At 42.1% G+C, this 13,732-nt stretch overlaps 1 protein-coding gene across 2 annotated transcripts in view; it reads right to left on the minus strand.

The window, feature by feature from the left end:
* FAM20B (FAM20B glycosaminoglycan xylosylkinase) overlaps nt 1-13,732 on the minus strand; it is a 48,566-nt gene that overhangs the window by 32,006 nt on the left and 2,828 nt on the right. The window contains exon 2 of one of the 2 annotated variants that reach the window (XM_004027967.5): nt 285-794. The exons of the other annotated variant lie outside the window; for it this stretch is intronic. Coding sequence (XP_004028016.1) covers nt 285-661 — 377 coding nt within the window. The 5' untranslated portion in view covers nt 662-794. The remainder of the gene's footprint in view (nt 1-284; nt 795-13,732) is intronic. 2 annotated transcript variants of the gene reach the window in all.

Genomic DNA, 13,732 nt, shown 5'->3' on the forward strand with positions numbered 1-13,732 from the left:
TACGGAGACAGTAAAAAGACCAGTGGGTTACCAGGTGTTCTGGGGCAGAGAGGGAAAAATGAGTAGGTAGAACACAGAGGATTTTTAGGGCAGGAAAACTATTCTGTATGATACTATAAAGGTAGATTCATGTTAAGTGCTAGAAAAGACTTTAGAGATCTAGTCTACCCCTCTTATTTTACTGAAGAGACTTCCAAGAGAAGATGACAAAATAAATCTTATATAAATCCCAAGTTAAATGAATCAACCAACTAGTACATGCAGCTTCCAAGATCAAAACTTACCGCTTAGGTTTGAAAACAACTTTCTGTCCTCCTTCAAGTATCAGTAAGGCTTTCAGCTGTGTCCCTTTATAACCCACATCAGCTTTAATGATTTTCTTGGTGGCCATGGCATGCATGATTGCCCCCAGCTCTGGTGTCTCTTCAGGGTACACTTCCCGGGGAACCACCCACTGGGCTGCAATCTCCCAGGGAGACTGCAAGGTATGGTCCAGCTTGGGTGCCAGCTCCACCCGCAAGCCAGTCATCATTCGGTGAAAGGCCCTCTGGTCCTCCCGGTTGGCAGCTGATGTATCTAAGTTGTCAATCAGGAAAACTTTGGTGAAGATAAAAATGACAAGGAGAATTGCTAACAGCACGACTCGCTGCTTTAGCTTCATGTTGACCTCTTTTCCTTCTCCCCTGACCCACTCTTGCTCATGTATTAAGGAGAGCTGGTGGTGATGGTTAGCAAGGAGATTCCATGATTATACACATTGGTCCATTTCTTCACTGATGCACCTTCCACAGTTCCTGCAAGCCCAAGTACAAAGCAAAATTTGATCAAAAATTCTGTCCTTCCACCCCTGAATCTTTTGTAAGCCTCTAATATATGACTCACCCTTTTAGGTTTTCTATTCTTGAGCTCAAGAAGGTTCAATAATTTAAAATTAACTAATCTGGAGAAGGACCTAATGATGGCAGCAGTGGCCCAACTGGAGCAGCTGCTGCGAAGACGCCAGCTGCAGTGGGAGAGGCATGGCCAGGGCTGCACACTCCACGGAGCTGGAAGGAGCTGGGAACAGGTGGGAGCCCTGCCCTCTTCCAAGATGGTGGAGCAGGGGCCCCGTGCTCCTGGGTACAGCTGCAGCCACCCAGCCACAGCTACACCCACAGGCTCCAAAATGCCACTCCTGCTGCCTGGCCTCTCCCCACTCCCCGCACCCACTCTGGGGTGGAGCAAAATTGTGGCGAAGCCCAGGTGATGTTGTGACCTGTATATATGTGGTTGGGGCAGTGCTGATACACCAGGCCCCTGCTGTCTCAGCCCACTCTGGACTTTGGGCACCAATGAGCATGGGAGGGAGGCCAAGGGAGGACTGAGGATGGCTCAGTGTAGGCCTGCAGGCATCCCTTGGTACAAACAGCTTGGGCACTGTGGATGACATGAATGGTGGCAGGAGGCAGGCTCCTGGGCGGAAAGGGATGGGTCCCCAGTGAAGCCCCACCTTCAAGCCAGGGATGGCCTGAAGCATGGGGGCTGGGCTGTCAGTTCTGGTTAAGAGTCCGCAAACCACAGTGAGAACTTATGGTGCTTTTTCCGGGCCCACCCATGGCCACCCATGGGCCAATGAGCACACACTTCCTCTCTTCTGAGCTCATAAAAACCCTGCACTCAGCCAGACTCAAACAGATGTCCGGACAACCTGCGTGCACAAGGGATCTACCCACTGTGGGTCTCCTCTCCACTGAAAGCTAGACTCTCATCAGAACAACATGGCTGCAGAAAGAGCTATCCACTTTGGGTCTCCAGAGAGCTGTTCTATTGCTCAATGAAGCTCCTCTTCACTTTGCTCACCCCCAGTTGTCAGCGTACCTCATTATTTCTGGGCATGGGACAAGAACTCAGGACCCACCAAATGGCAGGACTGAAAGAGCTGTAATGCAAACAGGGCTGAAACACACACCCTGCTCACCATGTGGTAGGCAATCAGAAAGAGAGAAGAGCTGGGGCCCTTTGTGGAGCTCAGACCTAGGGTCTCCCCGAGCCAGGGCTGTGACATCCTCTTTGGGGTTCTGAGGTTCCTGGTGTCTCTAAGTTTCTGGATGCCACCATGTTCCCCTTGTCCAGACATGGGCACCCGCAGCAGAAGCTGCATGTGATACTCTGGTCCAGCTGCAGCTTCACACAGAACCGGCAGCTGCGCTTATGCTTGGAGCTGCCTACCCCACCACAGCAGCCCCAGCGTGCGTGGCTGTGTGCAGTGGCCAGACCCCATGCTAGCTTGTCCACACACCCCTTGCTGCTCTGCATCTGGCTTGCCCTTGGCAGGTATAAGATCCAGGCCAGTAGTACGAGCCGAGCACGGCCTGCAAGGCTGAGTGGGTAGAACGAGCCCAGTCGGCACAAGCACTACTCAGGCAGAAGGCACCACGGCCACAGAGGTTTCTCACTGGCAAAGTGACACCCCAAGGATCCTGTAACACTAATAAGCAAGAACCACATACACCGAAAATTTTAAAGCAAATATTTCTATTTTAATTGGAATGCAAGCCATCTAGGAGCCATGAGGTTGGCTACACATGCCTAATAACCAAAACAATGAGAAAAAACACAACAAAAACAAAAGAGCAAGCTATACATAATTGTTTAACTTTCATTTTTTTAACTTTCAAAATCCATAAAGGACTTTTGCATATCACAAACCACCAGTATTTGGTAACTTTCCAATTCTCATTCTGGTAAGACAACAATTCCTAAAAATGCCAGAGGGTGCAGAGGAGAGTAATAGCTGTCTCTGAGTCCAAGTATTCAGTGATCCTGGACGTGTCATATCTGCTGCTCATGTATTTAAATACAACCCCAGACACATATTTCTACTTAGTCCTTTGCCAATTATTTTTCAAAATTAAAATACCTGCAAACCATGGATAATCAAAACTGGGTACATTAAGTAAGGGGAAAAAAATATTCCCATACCATCTAGCTATTAGCAGAATATAACCAGAAAACTAATAAAGCCTGGTACTATGGCAGCACTACTACGTCTGGAATGGTCAGGCATATAACAAGGATATTCATGTCACAGACATAAAGAACTGCTCCTTCTAGCATGGGGCTGACCACACTCTGGGCAATTCTTAAGTTAAAAGACTCCAAATACAAGATTTTTGCAAGGGTGTCAAGAACATACAATTCCGTCTCATTTGCATCCTGAGAGGTTGCTTTCTACTCCACAAGGCCATTTAAAAACATGCACAGGCTTGCTCTGCTCTATGCCTGCAGACAGCACAGCACTCAGGTAAGACAAAGACGACAAGAAGATAACAGGATGTTGCTTCACTCTCCAATTCATTTAACAACTCAAACCACTAATCCAAAAAATAAAACCAATACAAAAAAATAGAGCAAATGATTCAGGCTAAGACACTCCCACTTAAACGTGATACTGCTCCCTTAATAACAACTGGAAACAATCAAAAGCAGCTTATCAGAGCAACAATGTATTCTGAGGGCAACACTTTGCAGTGGGCCATTTGAATGAAGTTTATTCTCAGTGATTAACCACTCCTTTTCTGCTCATGAAGGAAGCAGAAAGTGAGAGTTAATTTCAAATTCTAATTATTCCCTGCCACCTGTTTTGTTTCATCATCATCTCCCAGGGTACACAACACTATTAGCTGAAACAAAGGCAATTCAAGTGCATCTAAAATGTAATTGTGATGGTATCAAGTTTGGTGTGGAACTCAGTAAAACAGTTCCCTGTGATTACTGATAACAGCAGTGCTAGCAGAGAAGATTTCAGAGATTTTTGCTAGTTCTAATGCAACCTAAACCACACAACATTTTCAAGTGCTTGTTCAACAGTACACTTCTCGGGCTGCAGAGATAAAAGGCAATATGGAAATCTAGTTGTATTGACAATCACTTCCTCAGCATCTCCAGATGCCACTAGCTACAAATGCAATACAATTCTGGCACAAAGGGGTCAGCTTAATAGGCTTTTACTTTCTACAGAACATCCTTCAGGACTAAAGTCTGGTTAACCCATAAACTTTTTTTTTTTGAGATGGAGTTTCGCTTTTGTTGCCAGGCTGGAATGCCATGGAGCAATCTCGGCTCACCACAACCTCTGCTTCCTGGGTTCAAGCGATTCTCCTGCCTCAGCCTCCCAAGTAGCTGGGATTACAGGCATGCGCCACCATGCCCAGCTGATTTTGCATTTTTAGTAGAGACAGGGTTTCTCCATGTTGGTCAGGCTGGTCTTGAACTGCCGACCTCAGGTGATCTGCCAGACTCAGCCTCCCAAAGTGCTGGGATTACAGGCATGAGCCACTGTCCTGACCAACCCATAAACTTTTAATCGTATTGCTCATTCATTTAGAATGAAGAAAATCCTCCCCCTCGTGCTACATAAATATATCATATCCAAACATTTTGCACAAAGGTTAGAGCTGTGGTTTTTTGTTTTGTTTTTATCATCAATGCAATAAGAAGTTCTAACAGTTCCAAAATTCAGATAAGAAAAATAGTCCAATTCCACAATCCAAGTTTGTGTCCTTTTAAGTTTTGAAACTTATTTCAAAACTTCTCCTTTTGAAGCGGCCTCAGACGAACACATTCATCAATTCAGGGCCATAAACAATTCACTCACTCAGCTAGGTTAGAAATTTACATTAAGGGAACTGGCTGGGGACAGTGCCTTACGCCTGTAATCCCAACACTTTGGGAGGCCGAGGCAGGCAGATCACCTGAGGTCAGGAGTTCAAGACCAGCCTGGACAACACGGCGAAACCCCATCTCTATGAAAAATACAAAAATTAGCTGGGCATGGTGGTGGGCACCTGTAATCCCAGCTACTCAGGAGGCTGAGGCAGGAGACAATAGCTTGAACCTGGGAGGGAGAGGTTGCAGTGAGCTGAGATCGTGCCATTGCACTCCAGCCTGAGCGACAGAGTGAGACTCCGTCTCACCAAAAAAAAAAAAAAACAGACATACAGAAAGCAAGCAAGGAAACAAGAAATAAATTCATATTAAGGGAACTGAAGGGTTCTATTATTTCACTACTTCCTTCTGCAGATTCTAAGTGAGGGCAGGTTAAAAAAAAAAAGAGACTAAACAAGTTCTCATGTTTGTGATTATAGTCACCACATCCTGGTGGAATGAGTAAGAGTGCAATTTGTCATTGTTCTTTACAGCCATCTTTCATTTCCACAGCCACCAACTTCAGTGCTCATCACCTTCCTTTGGACCACAGAAAGAACTGATGCCTGAGCCTCCAGGTTCTCCAATCCAGCCTAGATAATGCAGCCAAAATCATTTTTCAAATCACTCAACCACCTTTGATTCTAGATTCCTTGGCAAGGCATTTAAGCTGTATCCTAAATAGCTTCCAAGTTAGACATCACTCCCATTGTTCCTCTTCTCAGCTTTAGCCACAATGGATCAACTGAACATGCCATGGTCCTCCTCTTGATGTGTAGGTACTCTTTGCTTCTGTCATTCCTTACACTGTAGTCCCTCAAAATTCCTCTTTCTCTTACCATTTCTTCCAATCTCCTCCTGATAAAGTCTGAGCCTCCTTTCAAGGCTCATCTCCAAGGCCATCTCTAAGGCAATTTTTCGTCCCTCCTCACACTCTTAAAGTAACTTCTCCCTCCTTTTGGCCAGTACTTAACTACATTAGACCTTGTATAATACCTTATTGTATATGGTTCTTAATTCTCCTTTCAGAATCTTGGCTCCTTAGAATGATCCCCTTCACTCCTTTATATGTGAGAGAGGAGAAAGTACCAGAGACAGGGTTTCCATGCCATATAATCTTCCTTTTTTATTTGGGACAAGGAGCATACTATATTGTGCAAACTGGACTTTTCCAAAGATTCCCCATTTCAGACACTAAGGAAATAAACGCAAATTCACTGGGTATATTCAAACTATTCACGAAAAACCTCACTAACATTCTCAGAAGAATGTGCCTGCTCTATTTCACACCCTCAGCTCCTCCGATAAATGCTTCAAACAGTGCAACAATGTCCAGTTATATTACGGTCATTTATTTTAATGTTTCTGTTATGCAGAACAGAAACTACCTCAAAGAACAAACAAACTCAAGGTAATAACATAACTTTAAAAGTGTTAAATATAAAAAAGGCAGTACAAATGGCATATCTGTAAATAGTTTTCACATGAAAAGCTGGCATAAACTCCCAGCCTGGAGTTCTGGAAAGTAGACCTTTACAAGGAATTTTCCCACTGAACCCTGGTTTCAACCTGAGCTCCATCAGCTATATGGGGCTTGCTATGGAGGCTAATTTACTTACTTTCTTTTTTTATTTTGAGACAGAGTCTCGCTCTGTCACCCAGGCTGGAGTGCAGTGGTGCTATCTCGGCTCACTGCAACCTCCAACTCCTGGGTTCAAGCGATTGTCCTGCCTCAGCCTCCCAAGTAGCTGGGATTACAGGTGTCTGCCATCACACCCGGCTAATTTTTGTATTTTTAGTAGAGATGGGGTTTTGCCACGTTGGGCAGGCTGGTCTCGAACTCCTGACCTCAAGTGATCCGCCCACCTCAGCCCCCCAATGTGCTGGGATTACAGGTGTGAGCCACCACGCCCAGCCGGCTAATTCACTTTCATTCTACACACACACACACACACAAACACACTCATCCTACTCATTTGATAAATACTGTATAAGGGCAAACGTAAGACTATGAAGTTGTTTTGGGAGAAGAGATATAGATTCCACAGAAAAAAAGTGAGGTCTTAATGTAAAGTCTTCTTTCAAGAATCTCCTCTCTGGTCCATGCCTCCAAGATGACAAAGAAAAGAAGGAACAAAAGTCATGTCAAAAAGGGCCACAGTCACGTGCAGCCATTTGCTGCATGAACTGTGCCTGATGCGTGCCCAAGGACAAGGCCATTAAGAAATTCATCATTTGAAATATAGTGGAGGCCACAGCAGTCAGGGACATTTCTGAAGCAGCGTCTTCAATGCCTATGTGCTTCCCAAGCTGTTTGTGAAGCTACATTACTGTGCGAATTGTGCAATTCACAGCAAAGTAGTCAGGAATCAATCTCATGAAGCCCACGAGGACCGAACACTCCTACCCCGATTTAGACCTGTGGGTGCTGCCCCACGACCCCCACCAAAGCCCGTGTAAGGAGCTGAGTCCTTAAAGACTGAAGACAGACCATTCTCTGGAGAAAAATAAAATGGAAATTGTACTTAAAAAAAAATCTGGCTGATGGTGGAGGAACATTTACAGAAAAGCATGTTGGTGTGGGGGTCTACAGATCATGTGATAAATCTCAATGTATGTGGCTGCCAAGGAACATGAGAACACCTGGCCTTAACGCTTACTACCTTACTAGAGAGTCCTACAAGCCACCAATGAGATTCCAAGCCTTATTAGAAGTGTCCCCTTGAATCACCCTCTGATTAAGTGACAAGCTCACAATACTACCTCTGAGGTCATAGAGAAGAAATAAATACCAACCTCTGCTCATAGCAACTAAAAGTGAAAGTTATGGTAAAAGTAAACATAAGTTTCACTTTTTGTGTTTCTAATTTAATGGTCAAATCAGGTTCTTATGACTTAAGTAGAATGTAACATGCCTTGTAAATGCAAAGCACCACAAAGGAAATGCTTAGTAAGAATGCTTCATGCAGAGGACTAACAACAAAAGAGATCTGAGGCAAAGGGGTAGGATTTCTTAACTGGTATAGAATTATATTTATGCACACAATCTCTTTGCCCTTGATCCTGAGTAGGAACTACAAGGATCCTTTTACAAAATTATTTGGTAATTATTGGTTTGACTAAAACTCTGAAGGTTTGGTGAGTATAGGAGGTAAGACTTGAATTTGAGTTTTTTGTAGACTGTCTGCAAAGACAGACACTAACAATTTATCCTATCAAGAGGTGGAGTCAGGGCCAAACACGCTGGTTTACACCTGTAATCCTAACACTTTGGGAGGCTGAGGCAGAAGGACTGCCTGAGCCCAGGAATTCGAGACCAGCCTGGGTAACATAGCAAGACCCTGTCTCTATTATTAAAAAAAAAAAAAAAGACAGAGAGAGAGAAAGAGGTGGAGTCTGTTTTTCCTCCCCGTAAATCTGGGCTGGGTTTGTAACTTGTTTTGACAATAGAATGTTGTGGAAATGACTGTGTGCCAGTTCTGGGCCCTGGTCTTAAGAGACCTGGCAGCTTCCACTTTCACGGGATCTAGCTACCATGTAAAGAAGCTCAAGCTAAGACTACCAAATGCCAAGTGATCTACATGGAGAGAGGTCCAGCCAACCCTTGGCTATCCTGATCACCCCAGGTGAAGTGCCAGACATGAAGATGACACTTTCAAGGACATTCCAGTCCCAGTTGTGGTCTGGCAGAATGTAGTCACTGCTGTGACCCCAGTCTATACCATTTGAGCAGGAACACGTGAGACCAGATGACCTATATAATTATAAGAAATAACAGGCTGGGCGCAGTGGCTCACACCTGTAATCCCAGCACTTTGGGAGGCGAGATGGGTGGATCACCCAAGGTAGGGAGTTTGAGACCAGCCTGGCCAACATGGTGAAACCCCATCTCTACTAAAATACAAAAAATTAGCTGGGCATGGTGGCACACGCCTGTAGTCCCAGCTACTTGAGAGGCTGAGGCAGGAGAATCGCTTGAACCCAGGAGGCGGAGGTTGCAGTGAGCCGACATCACGCCACTACACTCCAGCCTGGTGACAGAGCAAGACTCTGTCTCAAAAGAAAAAAAGAAAAAGAAAAAGAAAGAAAGAAATAACAAATCATTGTCTTAACCCACTATTATTTTGAGGTAGTTTGTAAAACCCAACATTCTCACATCTGTTCTGCTCCTATCAACTCCTTTTGGGGATAGTAAAAATACCAGGGGAGAAGACACAGGGAAATAAATTATGTGACTAAAAACAATTATCTCAGGGAGGGAGTAATCACTAAACTAACCATTAAGTGCAAATAAAAATTGGTTTGATAAATTGTTAGGTCATGTTTGTAAATTATTATTAATGGCTTCTAGGAGCAATACACTCATTATAAAAGTTATATGTCATTTATATTTTTCTGTTTTCATTGTATATATTTAGAAAGATACATAATTAACAAAGTCTCTTAAAGGTACCACTAGAAGAAATAGATTCTCAACTGGATCATTTACTAAAATCCACTTGCATACTTCAGAGCCCTACTTAGACTTATGCAGAGCAATCAAGGCTAACCTCACACATTCACACACTGACACATGTCTGGTTTATAAAGCCTAACTTTTGTACTTCGGCCAAAACATAAATAGCAAAAATCACATCTTTTAGTGCAAAAAAAGACACACACACGCTTTTACTGTGGGCTGTCTAGTATATTGCCCTTTTGATTTTTCACTAGCAGTGACAGTAGGGCACTGTGCATATTATTATTAACTGTTATGAGTTTACACCCCGTTCCCTAGAAATAAATGTCTCTATTGATGGTTAGTGGCAGTGGTAAGTAAAATTAAGAGCATTCAGAAGTCTTTCAGTATTGTGTGACAGTCAAGATGTCCAGAAAGTCAAAACCTCCAATATTAAACAGCATTACATGTTTATTATCTCAGTAAATGCTGAGTACCCTGGGAAAACCAGCCCACTCCTGCTTTGCTGCCTGCCACAACAGCATGCTATTCTTCCTTTCATCTTCACATGAGGGTCTTCAACTAAAAATAAAAACTAATACCAAGTAATAGCATTAATCAGTATCTATAGATATTTTTTCTTCTTTTCTGTGCTAATTCTCCACTTAAGAAATAGCTTCTTAATTCACCTTCTTATTTTAAATATAAGCTTTCTGTAGCAGAGGGGTTAAAAGCATGTCCTCTGGATTCAGAATGCCTAGGCCTGGATGCTTCCTTTACCACCTAATATGGGTCTTGGGAAAGATATTTAACTTCTGACCTCTCTGGGTCTCAGTTTCTGCATATAAAAAAATGAAACAAGAATACTATTACCTAATTCACAGGGTTGTTAAAAATGAATGAGCCAGCTACTCGGGAGGCTGAGGCTGCAGTGAATCAAGATCATGCCACTGCATTCCAGCCTGGGCGACAGAGCAAGATCCTGTCTCAAAAAAAAAAAAAAAAAATGAGACCTCTACATGTATTGTGCTAAGAGTAGTGCCTGGATGACCCACAGTAATCACTTGTTAGTCATTATCACCATATCGAAAACCCAAAGATGACCTCCAGAGAGGAGAAAAATGACAAAGAAAACCCTCATTGGAATCAATATACCATAATGTTGTCTTCTCAGTTACATAGTGAGGGGCCAAGTCCACACATTGCATTACTAAGAGTTTAGTAGTAATTAGTAGTCTTGTATTTCTGAGCCAAATCCTTGCCTAAATTTGAGAGGTAGATAAGACTAGGCAAATAGATATCTTCAGAGTGAGTGTCATGCAAAGCAGAAGACCAGGAGGCTGTCACTAATTTGGCCAACCTGTTTCCCTTCTCTACAAAGTTCAATTCTACCACACTCAATGTAACTGAAACAGATGGGAAGCATGAACTTATCCCACTTCACAAAAAAAGGCTAAAATAGATGCCTTTCACAACTGTTTTCAGTTTGGAAAATTAGTTCTGTGTTTTAAAGATGACAGCTTTTCATGTGCTAAAGCCCTTAAGATAAGCCTTAAGAGTAACTTAAGAGTACAGGTGTAGAAAATCTAATTCTTACATAATCCAAATTGGTCCAAGTGTCAGGTTTTCCTTACTGTTTTCACTTCCATTTAAACATTTATTTACATCTGTAAACTCAGAATCACTTATATGAAATTCTCTAACAAGTTCCCTCTGAAGGAAGGCAACTAAAACCATCACCAGGCATTAATGAAGCATTAAGGTAGTCTTTCTTGCTGGATGTGAAAGTAAAAATGAAATAGGCAATAACTGAATAATTTCAATAAGTGAACTGAAAAAAAATCAATCCCTGCAACCTGTCCCATTTAAACCTTGATTTAGGGCAACCCTCTTCCTTGAAAAATGAAAAGAAAAAAACTTTAGCTCATACTGCTAGCGAGTTCTGTTCTAAAAAACCAACACACGCAGTAATCTTGACACTACGTGGAAATGAGTAACAATTTGCATTTTCCTTTAAATAAACCAGGTATAATGAAACTTCCCAAGTTCCAGGTATTTCACAGCACAATTGTCAGTACAGAACCACCATTTAAGGCTAGATTATAGAAGGTAATTCCTGTATAGTGTTGAAATACGGCATTACAAATAATATAACATTTTCCTTCAGCTTTTCATATGCTTTCCATCTTTAGTGTTCAATTCACTACAGTTCTTGGAAAACCACATAAACTTTATACAACAATAGACCTCGCATTTTTAGCCTTATGTTCTATGGTACGTCAAGCTGACAGCCCACACAGGAGATCACTTTCAGAAACAGGAGAACCTCAAACAGATCTGTGCTGAAATTATGGCTAGGTGGCTCCAGGCATGATCCCTCTGTTATACTATGAACTCACACACACACAAACACACACACACACATTTTTTTTTTTTTTTTGGCACATCTGTCTCTTCTAATATATTGTGTTTTTTGAGGATGGGATAGATTTTACTCACGCTTTGTACTTCCAAGTAACTTAGCACTGTGCAGGGCCTGTAAGAGGCATCTGATAAGTGTTTGTGGAATAAAAGGAGAGAAGGGCAAAGGAGAAAGACCTTTGGGGTTATAAGAATTTCTTCTAAACTGGCAACTCTCTGGTTTAAAGACTGCCTCTTTCAGAGACAGGGGGAAATAAGTCCTACAATGAATTCAAGTATATAGTATATAAAAGATGCAGAAACATCGAATATGTATACCAATTATATGCACTCAATTTAAAGTTGCCACCTTCTGTATATCCTGCTTCCACCTTTCAAGGCCACTGCTATTGCCAACCTGGTTCCTAGTATCGGCTGGGATTAAGAGTAAAGACGATTTGGAAATGCTAAAAGGAAGAAAGGAGGTTGTCTAACACACTGCCCAAGGATGATACAAGACAGGGCTGAAATCAGATCTTCAAGTATTATTGGCAGTGCTTTCTGAAACAAGAACCCACACGAGTAAGTACTTCCATATTATTTTGTTTTTTTTTTTTTACAGAAAACTACAGGAACATAAATGCACCTATACAGAGCACAAGTTCACTATCTACACCAACGATAAGAAACAAACAAACAAAAAGGTCCCTGGGCAACAAAAATAGTGGTTACAAAGTTCATACCCAAAAACTTGGAGAAGAGCAGGTAGAACATAACTAAGCCTATTTAGCTGTTTTACATTCAATGTCAGGAAGCTCCTACTCCACAGATAAGAAGCTGCAAATTTAAAAGAGGGCAGCAAGGATACTAACAGCAGCAAAAGAGCAGCTTTCCACCACTGAAAGAAGACAAAGACTGACTACTGAATCGACTCAAGTAGATTCAATAATTCAAAAAGCACAGTGGACAACAACCTACATTTTTCGATCATCTCAGAGCCTCACTCAACTACTGCCAGTGTGCTAGTAATAATAACCAAAGCATATATTGTAAAAATTTTTCCACAAAAGGTATAGCTAAAATAAAATTTTCACATATAATACCTTACTCCCCAACAACATTAGGTAAATGAGGCATTGCTATGTATATAAAGCAGAAAGTTAACATTTGAGAGCATGGAATGATAGACTTCACTGCCTGCCTCCCTCTGTACTTGGTTCTGTCCTCTTTACACATTCATAATTTCATATTCCTTGACCTGCCTTTATAACGTGCCCAAGTTAGCACCCTCTTCTCTAAAGGGGTTATCTTGCCAGAAAGTACAGACGTTAAACACACACCAAAGCTCAAGGTCTCTTCTGCATCAGCTTACATTTTTCTCTTATCTCACACTGGGATGACAGATGCACCCATCTGTCATGTAGATTCTTTACATCCCAAGCTAGGCATTTCTTCTTTTGTTTTTGGTAAGAAAGACCAAATCAGAAGTGAGATCTTTGCATTATTTTCTCTTCTAGGCAGCTCGAGCAGTCATGCTGACATTGTAAGTTAGTCAGAAGCTGGTTTCAATAGCAAAGTAAGCTTCTGTTCTGCAGCCCAGGCCTATATTAAAGAATTCATTAGTACTTGGGGTTACAGAGACAGCTGAAGGAAAACAGGAAGATATATGTAGGTGTAGAAGAAGGAACTGCTGGAGAATTACTCTTAAAAAGGGATAACTCCCCTCTTCCACTGTCAAAATAAGGGACAAGGGCAGTCAGGTCAATGCTATTGACATGGCCATTGCCAAGAGCTCTAAGTTCTTCTATTAATGCAAAAACACTGGCTATCAATCCAACTGCCCAATTAGCCTAGCCAGAACAGACTGCAGGAGCAAGGTTGTGAAGCTGCACTTGACTGGAACCTGCACAGGCTACTGCCAGGCTCCAGGTGGTTTAGAACACTATATAATCACAGAAGCAAATAACACACCTCTACAGAATATTTTGAACAGTAATCTGAAACACATTTTCTAGGCTTTTTTCTTTTGACAAAAAGAGGAACTAAATAATTTAGTATATACATTAGAATATTTCCCCTTCCCTCATACTGTTTTCCATTTATTCATTCAACTGACGAATATTTATTGTGCACCTTCTACATACAGGCACTGTCAGGTGCAGAGAGAAAAATACAGATACACAGATTACTGTAACAATTACAACAAAC

Source organism: Gorilla gorilla, chromosome 1 (assembly GCF_029281585.2).
Source record: "Gorilla gorilla gorilla isolate KB3781 chromosome 1, NHGRI_mGorGor1-v2.1_pri, whole genome shotgun sequence".
NCBI lineage: Eukaryota > Metazoa > Chordata > Mammalia > Primates > Hominidae > Gorilla > Gorilla gorilla.